Source organism: Mytilus trossulus, chromosome 2, assembly GCF_036588685.1.
Source record: "Mytilus trossulus isolate FHL-02 chromosome 2, PNRI_Mtr1.1.1.hap1, whole genome shotgun sequence".
Taxonomy (NCBI): Eukaryota; Metazoa; Mollusca; class Bivalvia; order Mytilida; family Mytilidae; genus Mytilus; species Mytilus trossulus.
The window spans coordinates 41564139-41581393 of record NC_086374.1 but is presented as its reverse complement, the minus strand read 5'-3'; the positions used below and the strand labels follow the sequence as shown (position 1 = coordinate 41581393).

At 32.0% G+C, this 17255-nt stretch overlaps 1 protein-coding gene across 1 annotated transcript in view; it reads left to right on the top strand.

Annotated features, from left to right (window-relative positions):
* LOC134707267 (transcriptional protein SWT1-like) overlaps positions 1-17255 on the top strand; it is a 63032-nt gene that overhangs the window by 15012 nt on the left and 30765 nt on the right. The window contains exons 2-3 of the mRNA XM_063566889.1: positions 1041-1198; positions 5767-7504. Coding sequence (XP_063422959.1) covers positions 1067-1198; positions 5767-7504 — 1870 coding nt within the window. The 5' untranslated portion in view covers positions 1041-1066. The remainder of the gene's footprint in view (positions 1-1040; positions 1199-5766; positions 7505-17255) is intronic.

The following is a 17255-nucleotide window of genomic DNA, read 5'->3' as shown; positions in this document are numbered from 1 at the left end:
TCAAAATGTATTTATTTTTTCTTGAAAAACTCAATTGTTCCATTAATACTATTCTTACACCAACACAACCCACAGAATAAAAGTTAAAGTTTTAGAACTTATAAAAAAGGATACAAAAAGAAACCAAAGGCCGAATACCAAATTATGGTCCATATACGTACCTTATATAATAAAAATTATAATTCTGAGTTTAGTATGACGTCCATTATCACTGTACTAGTATACATATTATTTAGGGGCCAGCTTAAGGACACCTACGGGTGCGGGAATTCTCGCTACATTGAAAACCCATTGGTGGCCTTCAGCTGTTGTCTGCTCTGTAGTCGGGTTGTTGTCGTTTTTGACACATTTACCATTTCCTTTCTTAATTTTATCATGTAGATAGAAACTTAAAAAATCATAAATGTCAATGATAAGCAAGATAAGACCTACTAACAAGTAAAATTTTGCTGCTATAATTAGAAGACTGTTACTCTCTTTAGGAATTTCATTTACCCTCTTTTTTTGGAGCAAAAGCTAAATAAGACCTTGAGGATAGAGAGAAACTTAACCGACTTCAATGATCAGCAATATAAGTTAAAAAAACCCAGATTTTTGTCATTCATTCTACTCTTGTCTACAATTTTGATGTGTGTTCTATTAAATATGCATATAGACCAAAGTGAGTGACGCAGGCTCTTGTGAGCCTCTAGTTTAATGTACATGCCACTGTAAATAACAGATTTTGTATAGCTCAATGTATGCAAATTTTTAAGTCAATTTTTTTTCATACTAGCAAACAATGTAACAAGCTGCAGGAAGACATGCATATGATTCTGAGCATATCAGTCTTTTATCTTACTCAGAAATTCTATGTGCTTAGGAAAGGAGCAGCAAAAACAAAAGATTACATCAGACTTCATCCTGCTGGGGTTGAACGTATATTTAAGGCAAATACGCTTCTATCAAACCTCTAAATGATTGAAATTGGCAGATGTTGTTAAATCTAAATTCTTTTAAATTATGTAAATGAGAAAACTAATAACCTACTTTTTTTTCAGAATGAGAACTTTAAATTAGTTTTGAAATGACAGATCCAAAGAAGCCAGCATTGCCTCATGGTTGGGTTGTGAAACAGTCTTCATCGTATCCTGACAGAGTGTATTTTTTCAATGTTAACACTGGTAACAGCACATGGCACCTTCCATCAGTAGAGATTGTAAGTTAGATTTTTTAAATACCTATGAAGGGGTTATGAAGGTCCATGAAAAAATACTGGTAGACTTGAAAGGAAACCAGTGGGAAACTAGCAAACCCTGATTTCTTAATATTACCATGCAAGGATTCTCTCATGCTTTAGACAGTTTGTGAGTTCAGTGTCAGATGTTAGCTGTCTCTATTAAAAATATACAATAGTGACATACCTAATTGCAAGCAATATTTGTCTTACCTGGGACCAAATCATGGACATGAGATATTAACTTATCGTCTATCTCTATGCCTATATCACCCTGCTCAGTCGATCCGTAATTCTCATAAAATGGCTTTGAAACAAGAGCAGACATTATCAGCAATGTCACAATGTCTCTGAAGAAATCATCAGCGACCTCATAATGTGTGAGGAGACGTTTTTAAGCTTGCTTTGTTCAAGCGTAAAACTGTCTTACAGCAGATTTCAGGCAGTATGTAGCTAATGGTAATATCTTTGGTTAGCTTGCTTGTTAGCTGAACCGTGAAGTCATTGTTAGGTAAGGTAAACTACCCTCCTTTAATAGTAGACTAGACCAACAGATAACCAATTTATCTCTCTGTAGGACTGAGCTACTTTAAAAGGAGGGTAGTATATCTTACCTAACAATGACTTCACGGTTCAGCTAACAAGCAAGCTAACCAAAGATATTACCATTAGCTACATACTGACTGAAATCTGCTGTAATGAGGGGGAAAAGACTGGTTATAAAACATGTAGATCGATAAACAGATAATCAAGTTTATCATAAAATATCATCAGCTAAACACAATATGAAGCTAATTACCTCTTTCACTGCTCTTACGTGCGAAAAAGGTTCACATTGTGGCTTGCAGCAGATAAATTCATCTACAATATCAATGTGTAGGAATCTGATAATCTATACTTCTGATCCAAGGTTCAATGTTAAGTACTGCCTTAATTTTCCATCTTTTGATAATATATCCTTTATCATGTTTATTTGTCTATTGAGTTTTTGTTAAAAAATATTCTTTTTCTGAGTCTCTGAAACTACTGGACCATTTGATCACAAAATGAGCAGTAACAGTTCTTGGGTTTCAGTGATCTAGATTATCCACCAGCATGATGGTTGTATTTGGTACTAATAATAGGGTATTTTGCAATTGGTTCAATATACAGAATGATAATATTTGTTGATCCTCAAAGTTTAAATATTTGTCCTAATAAATACTGGTACACACTTAAAAATAGGTTAGGTAATGAGGTGAATTGAAATACAATTATTTTTTATCAGGCTTTTTATAATTATGAAATAAGGGAATGGAGGTATGATTGCAAATGAGACGGTATATCCATCAATGCAGGGTTTCCCCTGGGTCAATTATTTTTTTCGCCACCTCTTTAGCCAAAACAATATATTTTTTCGCCACTTTATTATATTTTTCGCCAAATATATTTTTCTAATAAAATTTTATCCCCCCCCCCCTTTCCGCTAAACAAGAAGTGATTTTTACAACAAAACGAAGAATCTTATCACTTGGAATTGATCCCTCGTGTAAGGTGTAGTCATTACATTAAAGGGTTACTCTCATGACAACCACTTGAATAGATTTCTTCATAATGACAGTTTTCTTTTCTAGACCATCGTAAAACTATATGCTTGAAACACGTGTGTTACTGAAACGACTTTGAAGTACCCACTCAATGATCTATATGAAAGTTAAATGATAAAGTTTTAAATCAGCGACCTTTCTAACTTTTGAACATTTTTCGTCATAACAACAATTTTCTTTTCAAAAAAAGGAGAGGAAGCGTAAACTTTGCTTCAAACACGTGTGTCGCAAAGCGGTAAATAAATCCCTTTTATGACATGGTAAGATAAAATTGAGAATGGAAATGGGGAATGTGTCAAAGAGACAACAACCCGACCAAAATAAAAAAAACCAACAGCAGAAGGTCACCAACAGGTCTTCAATGTAGCGAGAAATTCCCGCACCCGGAGGCGTCCTTCAGCTGGCCCCTAAACAAATATATACTAGTTCAGTGATAATGAACGCCATACTAATTTCCAAATTGTACACAAGAAACTAAAATTTAAATAATACAAGACTAACAAAGGCCAGAGGCTCCTGACTTGGGACAGGCGCAAAAATGCGGCGGGGTTAAACATGTTTGTGAGATCTCAACCCTCCCCCTATACCTCTAACCAGTGTAGAAAAGTAAAAGCATAACAATACGCACATTAAAATTCAGTTCAAGAGAAGTCCGAGTCTGATGTCAGAAGATGTAACCAAAGAAAATAAACAAAATGACAATAATACATAAATAACAACAGACTACTAGCAGTTAGCTGACATGCCAGCTCCAGACTTCAATTAATCTGACTGAAAGATTATGATTTCATCATATGAACATCAGGCACAATCCTTCCCGTAAGGGGTTTAGTATCATACCATCATAACATATATGAGAAGAACATAACCCGTGTCATGCCAACAACTGTTTTTAGAATAAATGTGTTTAGTTCCGACGCAAAGACCTTATCAGTGACTCAATAACGCCAAAATATGCAATCTTTAATGACTTGACAACAGTATCGTAATTATATCCCTTCTTAATAAGTCTATTCAAAGGTTTTGTAAGTTTATGAGGTGAATACTGACACCTTTGTGCTTTATAAAGAATATTTCCATAAAAAATTGGATGTGAAATACCTGAACGTATAAAAAGTCTGCATGTTGAGCTATATTTACGAATGATGTCTTTATACCGATGATAAAATTTAGTAAATGTTTTGACTAGTTTGTGATATCGAAAACCCTGGTGTAATAATTTTTCAGTAATACATAAATTTCTCTCGTTAAAATCTAAAACATTGTTACATACACGAGCGAATCGTACAAGTTGAGATATATAAACACCGTAAGATGGTGACAAGGGAACGTCACCATCTAAAAACGGATAATTAACGATAGGAAATGAAAAATCATCCCTTTTATCATAAATTTTAGTATTCAGCTTTCCGTTAGTGATATAGATATCAAGATCGAGGAAAGGGCAGTGGTCATTGTTAGTATTAGCTTTATTTAAAGTGAGTTCACCAGGATAAATTTCATTAATATACATACTGAAGTCGTCATTATTGAGAGCCAAAATATCATCCAAATATCTAAAAGTATTATTAAATTTGTTTATCAGATGTTGTTTTGATGGGTCTTTGCTTATTTTTGTCATAAATTGTAACTCGTAACAATACAAAAAGAGGTCCGCAATAAGTGGTGCACAGTTAGTCCCCATTGGAATTCTGATAATCTGACGATATACGGAATCCCCAAAGCGAAGAAGCCATTTAACCATATCATTTTGTCATATCATACAATCAACACCTTTATTAATTAGTCCTTTGATGTCGATAGCTTTAAATGCAATCAACTGATTATTGATTTTCTGTCAAAATCTTAACGAATTCAAGGGTGAATTCCGAGTATTGTCTGATCGGTAAACATGGTAAGTCAGAGAAACCCGAAAAAAGTAAATACCCAAGATGGCTGAAAATAAATCGTCATATATATTTCTTTCGCCAAATTCTTTCGCCAATGACAAATTTTAATCGCCACAATTATTATTTTTTCGCAAATTGCGAAAATGGCGACCGCCAGCGGAAACCCTGCATCAATGGGGTCGCATCATTGTCCATATGATGTGTATTTAAAAAAAATATGGGTTACTTCTGTATACACAAATGATTACCAAAACCTGCATGTTAGATTGATTGATTTGAATGAAGGTTTTCTTGCTCACCCTCAAAATCTCGGGCTATATATTTATGTAACTAGTATATTGCTACTTACCTTTTGAAGTAAAAAAGAAGATGTATAACTTTCATGTATGTCACAACAATAATGATACTAATATTGTGTTCTTTATACATGTTAAATATATCAAATAAGGACACGTGTAAGGTAAATTATGTTATTGTTATTAAGTACCTAGTAATTTTTAATTATACCCCCACTTTAAAAAAAGGGGGGTATACTGTTTTACCTCTGTCTGTTCTTCCGGCAGTCAGTCCGTCCGTCCCATGAATATTTTTAGTCGCATTTTTCTCAGGATCTACAATACAAGGATTTCTGAAATTTGGTTTCAGGGTTTATCTAAGTCAGCTATACCGTGTGATGCGTTTTCAGATTGATCACTTGACAACTTCCTGTTAACCGAACACTTGTATGATTTTACACATGATAGCCAAGTTGAAAATTTTGTCACATTTTTCTCAGGAACTACAATACAAGGATTTCTGAAATTTGGTTTCAGGATTTATATAAGTCAGCTATACCGTGTGATGCGTTTTCAGATTCATCACTTGACAACTTCCTGTTTACCGAACACTTGCATATTTTTACACTATTAATATTATCCACTTGCAGCGGGGGTATCATCAGTGAGCAGTAGCTCGCAGTTTCACTTGTTTTTGTATGATATTGATCCCTTCAGAAACTCTAACAATATAATTAAATAATATAGAAAAAGTGTACCAGTAACTTAAATAACTTATGCTTGCCTTATATATATTTCAGGCTGCTTACCAAAGTAATAAAGTTCCAGAAAAAAGAACAAAATCTTGTTTATCAAAGCCAGGTGTTTCTCGTCAGCAGACACCAAAAAGTGTTTCGATTGCCCCTCAACCACAGTTTAGTCCTGAGGCAGATTCTCATGAAACTAGTGACGATGATTTATTGGATCTTACTGATGAGGATGGGAAAGCTGAAAGTGAGGGACATAAACATCATATGGAAATCTTACATGGATCAGAATCGCCAGTTCGTACAAATGTTCCACATCAAAATTTTATTCCACCAAGACAATCGGGTAGTGGTCAGTTATATGCAAAACCATATAGTTTTGATGACCAACTTGCTTCAATGCAAGATGTTGACATGAGAAAAGGTTTACTTCCACATCCAATCTATCAAAGGCCATTGCCGTCTCATTCTAGTCAAACGAACTATCAACAGAGATTGGTGCCAAAAATTGAAAATACTCATAAACATTCACTACTTACTGCATCAACAGTAAGTGCTTCAGTTTCTAGAAATTATGATGAACAAACTATTGTAAATGAGGCTTTAGGGACTGATGTCGATGCTGATAGAAGTTCAAGTAACAGGTCATTATATCCATTACGTCTACCAATAACACCTGATAATAGTTGTAGTTTTGTACCCCATACACCCAGCGAACAACCATCTATGTCGGAAAGAGATTTATCATCTAGTTTCCAAACTCTTCCGTCAGTTCATAGTAGTATCTTACCAGGGTATCATCAATATTCATCAACTCCAATCGACAAACGGAATAATGTGCAAACTAAGGCAAATAGTAGGTATCCTGAGTCAAACAAACTATTTCAAAACAATATGGATACAGATCTTAGAATTGAAAGAACTATCAAAAATGATATTGAAAATAAATCTGTTATCAAACAAAACACATCAAATGAGGAACGAAAAAGAAGATTGAGTGATTTATGGACATCACAGAAAGATGTGAAAAAAGTAAAATGTAATATTTCTCCAAATAATACGGAAGAGTATATGTGTAATGTCAAGTCAGATAATAATGATGTCAATAATTTAATTCAAAGACCAAAAGTCCTTAGTGCTAATGATTTACGACACAAAGTTTTAAAGAAACATGAAAATCAAAATAATAACATGCCTCAAGATTTACGAAATAAGGTGCAATCAAAGAAAGTGGTACAAAGTTTTTTTCAACAAGAAACAGAATTAAAACATGTAAAATTGGAATCTGATAATTGTGGTACTGACTTAAACAAACCATTTATTCCAAAGAAGAAAATTTGTAAATTGGAAACAGAAGCAGGTAAGAGTGATATTCGAAAAGTTGTGTCTAATGCAGAAAGTACTGGTTGTAATTTTTCCGATCTAAGATCTGAGGATGTTTTCCAGCGAGATCAATCTCCCGTAGACAGTGAGGAACCAAGTAAAACTGATGTTCACATAGATCATGATAAACTATTGTCTATACAAACATGGATAGATAACTTACAGCCGGATGCTAGTTTTTGTGCTGATGAGGAAGAATCTTCCTCTAAGAGGACATCGCCTGATTCTGGTGTACTTAGTATAACATATAGTAATGACTTAGATAATCGTAGGATTGTTGTGGAGAAAGGGACACAACCCATGAAGACTGTAGATAGTGGTATATCATCTGTCAGTAACAACACTGTATTCCAGCCAATTGTTGAACCATCGAGATCTTCACAGAATTATCCAAACACCTGTTGGAAAGGTAAAACTTTTATCCTCTTCTTATAAAGCTGTAGTTTAAATCTTCTCTTTTTCAGATTTGTGGTTGTACTTGAACACCTTTTATTAAATAGGGCTGCGTTTATAAATGAAGCTGTTTACAGTATCTCCATTGCAACTATAAAGATTTATCAATAGAGCATAAATGACAACAGTAGGATGTACACGTATTGAAATATCTGCAACCTTTCAGATTCATGTAAAAACACATCTTTATGTGTTAAAACTAATAGTCACACACTAACTGAAAATTTTCCATCAGATATTGGTGTACGTCAAGGGGATAATCTGAGCCCTACATTGTTTAAAGTTTTCATAAATGATTTACCAGCAATATTTGATTCTAATTGTTGCCCAGTTTTGTTAAACAACAGTAGGCCCGAGAACACAGTTATTTCCTAGTGCATTTCTTTTAGACAATAAATTCAAATTAAAAAAATCGCACCTGCTCTTTCGCAAAAAGATTTTTACAGTGTAGTGTACTACCAGTGAGACAAATAATATCAAAATTATAGAAACTTCTACCAGCTTTAACTCAAAATATTGACAATTCTGTGTTAAGGGGGTGTAAAATTCAGTTTGACAGCTTCAGACGTGATAAAATTTGATCTTTTGGAACTGGACCAAATCACTACTTAACATAAAGATTCAGCACCCAAATTTTTTAAACATGTAATTACATCCCCCTACTCAATATTTCATGCATTTAATATCAAGAAATAACTTGGGAAAGTGTATCAAATAAAACATGCAAGTTATACACTGTTTACACTAGGGACTATATTTGTAGACAACGAAAACCAAAGGACGATAACTGTGTCCTTGGACCTAATAGGACAGAAAGACTTGACCAATCTTTATAAAACTTTGCATAACCTAAGCTTAGGCAATTTGAGATAGCTTGCCAAGTTTCATGGCCATATGGCATATATTAGAGAAACTAGGGTCATTTTAATATAGACATTTGGATGTTTATTTTTGACGTGTAAATTAAATATCTTCAACTGTCAAGATTTTGGCCTAAAAATTTGAAATTTTGCAATAATTTGCTTTTTAAATGCTCTTGAATATCAAATATTAAGTATTAAAAGCATCTGAACACTTATTTTATTTACCAGATGTATTGTAATTATTCCAATGTTAAATTTATATGAGCCTATGCCTGAAAATAGAGATTTTCCAATTTAGGGACGCCTTATATAAATATGCATTTTTCTCAGCCAATTTGAAGTTTTTGAAGTTTTTAAGGCCTAATTTATTCTTTCATATATGGACCATAATTTGTTATTAGGCCTTTGGTTTCTTTTTGTATCCTTTTTTATAAGTTCTAAAATTTTAACTTTTATTTTGTGGGTTGTGTTGGTGTTAGAATAGTATGAATGGAACAATTGAGTTTTTCGAGAAAAAATTAATACATTTGGATTCACCGTTTAAGTGACATGAAACCAAACAGGAAACCAATCTTTATTTTTTTTATTTTGCACAATATAATCCAAAAGGCATAAATAAACACCATTACTAGTGTTACTTGCTTCATGTTAATATTTAAAATCTATTTTCAATGTTATATTAAAGTTTTTTTTAAACCTGACAGGAAACCATAAGAAACCGAAAGCATTTTTTTAGTTTTATTTTATTGCAAAATCTGCTTAAAATAATCTGAACAGTATACTTTTTCTTAAAATCAATCTTAAATGTAACAGTATTATAAAACTCCTAAATATGTGCTTGTTTTGAAAACAATTAGTACAATTTATTCAGAATTTTCCATATTTTCTTCATTGATACAGGATACCATAATCTTTGTATCTTGATGTTTAAGCCAAAAAAATGTATTTATATTTGGTTTTGATATTCCAGTTATATACAATTTATTCCAAATCATTGGCAATGTAACATTCTTTAAATCCAGTAAAGAAAAAACCTTTTAACTTGGAATTAAAATCTTTAAAATAGGCACAATGTGATACTTGTGACCTGTACACCATCTTCATGGTTTCCACATTTTAACCTACTTTAGTGGGCTAAAATCTATAAAGTACTTCCTTTCAAGTCATGCATGGTAAAAGTTTACTTCTCCTTTGACAAGTTTATTGCGTTTCTGATAAGTGTTTGCAGAACATGAATAAAAAATATAAATTAAAAACTGTGACAAAGATGCCAACTTTGTACATTCCAATTTTTTATTAAATTATATTTATTCACCTAAAATATCCAGTAATATTTACTGCTGAAGTTAAATCAATCCAACGAGCATTGGTACAATGATAAGAGACGTAATTTCGATTGATTTTTCCAAGGACTCTTCACGTCATTATCGGGAAACGAAGTGTGTTCTAACGTCTGTCAAATATGAAATCGATTTTGTCAAGTCATTGGGCATTTATTTTCACACAGGATCGTATGTAACATTATGCACATAGGAAAAATAACAGACCACCGGCGCAATCTCTTTGACAATTGTATTTTCCTCTTTTAAACAAGACGAAACAAGTCTACAGATTATGTTTGCTAACATCCCGTTGGAAACAAAAACAATGTTTAGACCTAGTATTTCGTACATCCGGTCGTAATGGCGTTATCACATGTTAGTCACATGTTACACGTATGACCGGAAATTATTAGAACTTAAGGACAAAAACAATTTTGATAAATAACTGGACTTCTGTTTCGTGTGAAATGTAACGCATAACGATAACGTCATTTTCTTACTTAATTATTACGTATTACGGTGACGATTATCTATAAACCAGTCAGCGTTATGCTCTTCGGAAGCAAAAAGTAACGCGAGAAACGACACAAAAATACGGTTGTAGAATTTTTGAAATTCGTAAATTTCAAATTTTTTTCTAGGGAAGGGTAGCATAACAACAACAACAACAACAACAATACTTTATTTTAAGAGGGTTACACAGTTAGCTATATAACTAATCTTCCCTGAGGCCCTCTTAATGAAAAATCAAACAAAACACAAACATATACTAGTACATTGCATACATACATTAGCATAAAAAGTCAAGTGTGATAATAATGTTCAATACAACTTGATAAAATGTGAGGAAAAAATAAACATGATGACATGATCAGTTTCAATATTATTTATACAGCTAGGTTGATTTCAATAAATGATCTGTTATTTTGTATTTGAAAGAATTAATATTTGTAATATTTCTTAACGGTATTGGCATACACTTGTATGTTGATAAAAATAATGGCATCTTTAGATGTAGTTACAACTTTTCTTATAGTAATTCACATTTTATCACTTTTCTATAGTTATAGGAAACGGAGCCCAATAGCAAATTATGGTCCATATATTAAATGTACTTTAAATGTATAGAAAAGTTACAAAAAGCATACCACATGAGTATAAAATGGTAATTGGCCATGTAGTACTGAGAATTATTTAGATTCGATTTAGGCGGTCGCCCATATTGACATATAAAAATGCACACAATCTCTTTGACAATTGTATTTTCCTCTTTTAAACAAGACGAAACAAGTCTACAGATTATGTTTGCTAACATCCCGTTGGAAACAAAAACAATGTTTAGACCTAGTATTTCGTACATCCGGTCGTAATGGCGTTATCACATGTTAGTCACATGTTTCACGTATGATTGGAAATTATTAGAACTTAAGGACAAAAACAATTTTGATAAATAACTGGACTTCTGTTTCGTGTGAAATGTAACGCATAACGATAACGTCATTTTCTTACTTAATTATTACGAAGATCAAAACAAGAATGTAAATCATCTCTGATTTACCTGTTTGAACATCTCGCAAGAGTTCATATTTGCATATTGTTTTTAAGATTTCTATTACAACAAAGCAGATTACATCATCTAAAATTTGCGTTACGAAATCGGACACAAAAGTCACGCCACTGTTCTTACATCTGCTACATAAATACTTATAGTTCTCGGCATTTTCTTCTCACTATTCTTATTGGTCGATGTTCTTTGTTATTTGAAAGCAAAAGTTACGAATTTGCCGGTGACGATTATCTATAAACCAGTCAGCGTTATGCTCTTCGGAAGCAAAAAGTAACGCGAGAAACGACACAAAAATACGGTTGTAGAATTTTTGAAATTCGTAAATTTCAATTTTTTTTCTAGGGAAGAGTAACATACACTTGTATGTTGATAAAAATAATGGCATCTTTAGATGTAGTTACAACTTTTCTTACAGTAATTCACATTTTATCACTTTTCTATAGTTATAGGAAACGGAGCCCAATAGCAAATTATGGTCCATATATTAAATGTACTTTAAATGTATAGAAAAGTTACAAAAAGCATACCACATGAGTATAAAATGGTATTTGGCCATGTAGTACTGAGAATTATTTAGATTCGATTTAGGTGGTCGCCCATATTGACATATAAAAATGCACACAGAAGCTATTAGAAATGAAAATGTGTTACTTTTTGCTCATTTCTATGCTAAGGTATATATTATGATACAAGAAGTGTAATTGCAAAAGGACTCTTGCATTTAAATTTTTTGAAAGACAATATGGTCTGATGGCCAGTTTTTGCACTTTTCAATGGAAAACTTGCAATTAGTTCTACTCTCAAAAGGCATAAATTAGGACCACTTACTATCATACAGAGAAAAAAATGGTAGCCTATGAAAGGAGTAAGGTGTACTGAATATAGTAAAGTGCTTTTTTTACAGATTTAGTGAAATATTTGTGATGGACTAGAGATTTGATGTACAAAGCTCTTCACATTTTACATACATCTATTAGGCGGTTCGACCATGGCCGTGAATACAAAATATCTGCACTTTTTTCTGTGATAATCTACTTTTCTGTATATCCAGAGTTCACAAATGGTTAATTAAATTTGATTTAATCATAGAAACACAAATATCAGGAACAGAAAAGCTGTTAGATAGAAAGTCAGCATGCCTCTTAGGCATAATATGTAAACTGCTTTAAAATGCTTATTATAGCGGTAAAATGCCAAAATGGCACATTTTAACAGAGTTTCTGTAAGCCAAAGATGTAAATCCTTTACTTTGATTGAGTTTGACAAATTGAAACCAGCAAATCATTCAGGAAAGTTGCCAAAGTACAAAAGTATCAAATAAAACATGCAAGTTATATACTGTTTACACTAGGAACTATATTCGTAGACAACGAAAACCAAAGGACGATAACTGTGTCCTTGGACCAGTACCCTTAACTGTTTAATGTATGCAGATGACCTCATTATGATCTCTAAGACCTCATCTGGATTACATAATTGTTTAGATAATTTAATGAATGATTGTAATAATTAATGGGGACTAGAAATTAATATGAAAAAAACTAAAGTGCTAATTTTTTAATAACACAGGAAGAATATCAAAGGAAAAATTCACATTTAATGGTCAGCTTATAAATAATGAGAAAAAATATAACTATCTTGGCATGATATTCACTGTATCTGGCAGATTTACAGATGCTAAGTTTAATCTAAGTAATAAAGCATTAAAAGCCTTTTTTTAAATTAAAAAGATATTTTACTCATTTTAAACCTAATATTAAAACACTTTTACATCTTTTTGACCACATACTCACTGGTATTAAAGAGATAATGGTAACTGCAATTACGATTATCCCAATATGGCGACGGTAGATATAGGTAAAATCTTTACACTCATTTTTCTTACATGTAGCATGCTTTTGTCAATAGTTACTCAGCTGCAAGGTTTATCTATACCATTACATCATATTTGAATCGTAACGGTGCACTGGAATTGTCTAAGCGCTGTGAAAATAGCCGTTGAAAAATTCGAGATGATAATCGTAACTCTATGGTATTTTTCTTCTTTGATAATCGTAATTTTCTTAATCGGATAATAGTAACTGAAACATAATAAATGTGTCTTTCAGCATTTCAATGGTATTTTGTGTGTTAAAAATGTAATTTAATAGAAAAGTACGAATTATATGGCAAGCATGCAAATACAAAAATGTTCCTTGTTTAGTACCTTCAATATTTTTCTCTGCAATATCTTACATGCATATGTATGCAGCATATTTTTCATATACCGAGTATTTATGAATTTTTAATAAGTTTGTTTCTTATTTTGCGGAATATGGGTTATTCAATTATTCTCAATTTTGCAGTCATTCTTTGAATAAGTATTTCTTGTAAGAAAATTTAAAGCCACATCAATTTTATTTCTTGATTTTCGGGCTTTTGGCCAAACTATAAAAGAACACAAATCCATGTTTGTCAATGAACTCCACGTTACTTAATTTCATAATACACAAAGAATCCCATGTAGGGCCAATCTTTCTCTAATCTTATTTAAGAATTGAATGCTTCTTTTTGTAAATTTATTGGGGTGTAAAAGCGTTGACCGAAGTTCATTTTGTATGAAGCGCGGAAGCGCTTCATTCTAAAAATGTACGCACGGTCAACGCTTTTACAACCCTATAAAGTTACAAAAAGAAGCATTCAATACTTATAATTACATTTTCTAGCTAGGATTATAAAAACACAATTTTCATGAAGTTAGATTTTTAAATTTACCTGTGCACTTTATTGTGGGACCTCGTGTCATCATGAATGAAATGTTATTGTCTCATGCAACTGCTTACGGAATAACATGTGATGTGCAATTAGCCAATCAGAATAACGTATTATAATGAAACATACATCTAATGTAATTATATAGCATTAAATGTTTTAAGGATTTCATATTATCATAATTCAAAATTAAATTTGATTTTTTTATAGTTTATACCTGAGATACTGAAATTCAAGTTCAGTGACAGTCATGAAGTAGCCAATATAAATACGAAGATGTGGTATGTTTGTCAATGAGACACCTTTCCAGAAGAGACCGACAGGACTCATCATTAACAAATATAGGTATCGTACGGTCTTCAACAATGAACAAAGCCCATACCGCATAGTCAGCTATAAGAGACTCCGAAATGACACTGTAAAACAGTTTTCAAAGTTTTCCCTTGTTCATCATAGCTTTTAAGTTATGATATCATCCATAAAAAATGATCGAAGTGACATGAAAACTGTAGCCACTAATTTCTCGTCAAACGGTTTTTGACGAATACTAAATGTCTTTCCTACTTCGTTATGGCATAATAGGGTATGTTCTAGAATTAAATCACCGGGGGCAGAAATAGCACATATAACCACCTGCAATAAATGAATTTAAACAATATTAACTACATTTACTATTTACTTCAGAAATTAATTTTTGTTTACTGTCTTAATCAGAAATCTGATATAAGGTGACACATGCGTGTCGCCTGACAATTATTATCATGTATCATAATTTCCATCGCTCATTCACATATTTTGTGGCTTACCTAGTGTTTGGAAATTTCTGTAAATTAACAAAGTTCGTGTTTTCCCATTTCCAAATTTCTTGAAGCTTGTTCACCCTTCCAATTGTATGATATACTAGTATGTAGCTGTTTTCATAAAACTATTAATTATATATGCATAAAAAGAAATGTCATAAGATGTTGGTACGTTTCGTAAATAATTCATCGCCATAATTTCATAATATGCTATCAGATTTACGTTTTTAGTGTCAATATTAATAAAACAGTTTCCAGTTACGATTATCTTTTTTATTTTTAGATACATAATTACGATTATCTTTTTTCCGAGTTACGATTATCATCCCGAATTTTTCAACGGCTATTTTCACAGCGATTAGACAATTCCAGTGCACCGTTACGATTCAAATATGATGAAATGGTATAGATAAACCTTGCAGCTGAGTAACTATTGACCAATACATGCTACATTTAAGAAAAACGAGTGTAAAGATTTTACCTATATCTACCGTCGCCATATTGGGATAATCGTAATTGCAGTTACTATTATCTCTTTAATACCAGTGATACTGAAGTAAATTTTGTTATATGGCTCAGAAATTTGGGGCCAATTCTCTCCAAATAAGTTACAATCAAAAGGAGACAACTATTTTTTTCCAGATGTGTAAAGATCTTGTTATTGAAAAATTACATGTTAAATTTTGTAAATATTCTCTACAGGTACCTAGTAGATCAACTATTCTAGCAGTGATGGGAGAGTTGGGGCGCTACCCCCTCTCCCTTGAGGTTATTCTTAATATGACTAAATTTTGGGTCAGACTCTCAGAACAAAATAACTCCCTCATTAAAGAAGCATGTGAAGAGTCCAAAATTTTATTTAACACATTTGGTTGGGAAGCCTTTATTCATTATTTAAATATATCTTAATTTAACTCCAGAATATTTGTTAAATCACAAATCTCATATAAAGTAAATTATCATTAAAAATACTCTGCATTAAATATGATGAAATTTGGCTTAATCAACTTAATAATGACAAACCTGGCATAACACAAGGAAATGAATTAAGAACCTATAGACTATTTAAAAATAATATTGGCCTTGAAAAATATTTATTGTTAAGTAATTGTAAAACATTAAACGAGTTAACCAAATTTAGAATCAGTGCCCATGAACTTGAAATAGAAAAGGGAAGACATAAAGGAATACCTCCAGACAAAAGATTTTGTGAACTATGTAATAATGACATTGTTGAGGATAAAATTCATTTTCTTCTTCAATGTCCATCACTTAAAACTGAAAGGTCCAGTTTCATTTTAGATATATCCTCTAAATTTACTAATTTTAAAACTTTAAATGACTAATCTAAATTTGTATGGTTGATGTCAAATGAAGATCCATTTTTAAATAACATAATGATTAAATTAATAGATAATTTAATAAAGACTAGAAGAGTAAAATTAAGTAATAAAACCTAAGAAACCCCCAGCCCTTCTCACTATACAACGGTACAGATTGTGTTCACTCACTCATTTTCTTTGAGAAAATATACTGTATTTGTTGGATCCCTTCTCTTATATAGTTTTAGTTTTATTGTCATGTATTGTAAAAGTAATTTCAAATAGTTCAATGAAAAAAATCTTTTTCTCATTTCTTTGAGTCATCCAAGAAAAAACAGAATGTAAGAACTAGGATAAAATACTTCTCAAACACAGGGAACATATAAGTAAATATATGTTACTGATTGTATGTTGTATAATCATTCTACTTAGAATTTAGTTCATTATAAAAAGTGAACTCTTATTTAGGTTGGAATATTACAATGGGAAAGGATAATTTTGTAAGGTCACTCAAAAGTGTGAATATGTTCTAAATTGGTCACACAAATAATTTATAAACAGTTATCAATTCTTGATCTAACTGATCAAAAACCACTGATCAGTTGTTGGCTGATTCCCACTCTGTTCAATAAAGCATGATAAAGGGTCATTAGTCATGCTTGATTGAATATTACCTCAACCAACATGTGACAAGCATGATGAAAGTTTAAATCTCATAAGAAAAGACTTTATGTTCAGAAGTTGTTTTGAAAGATATCAACATACTATAAAATGGCTACTGCTTGCTACATGTGTCTCTGCTTACGTAAAGGTTTAGAGATTAATGGTAAGATACAGACTTGTATTGTGTTCCATAGATTGAATGTCAATATGACAACAACTTGGATGTTTTATTATACCTTATATACAGATACCTTATGTTACAAAGTTTCTGTCTGTCATATGTCCATTGTCCTTGACCTTATTTATATGTTTCAGTGACTAATTGAGAAAAAAAATAACAATTGTTTGTCAAGTTGAATACTCACTTATGATGTGAAATAGGATAAATATATTTGGTTAAGGTTCATCATAAGGAATTG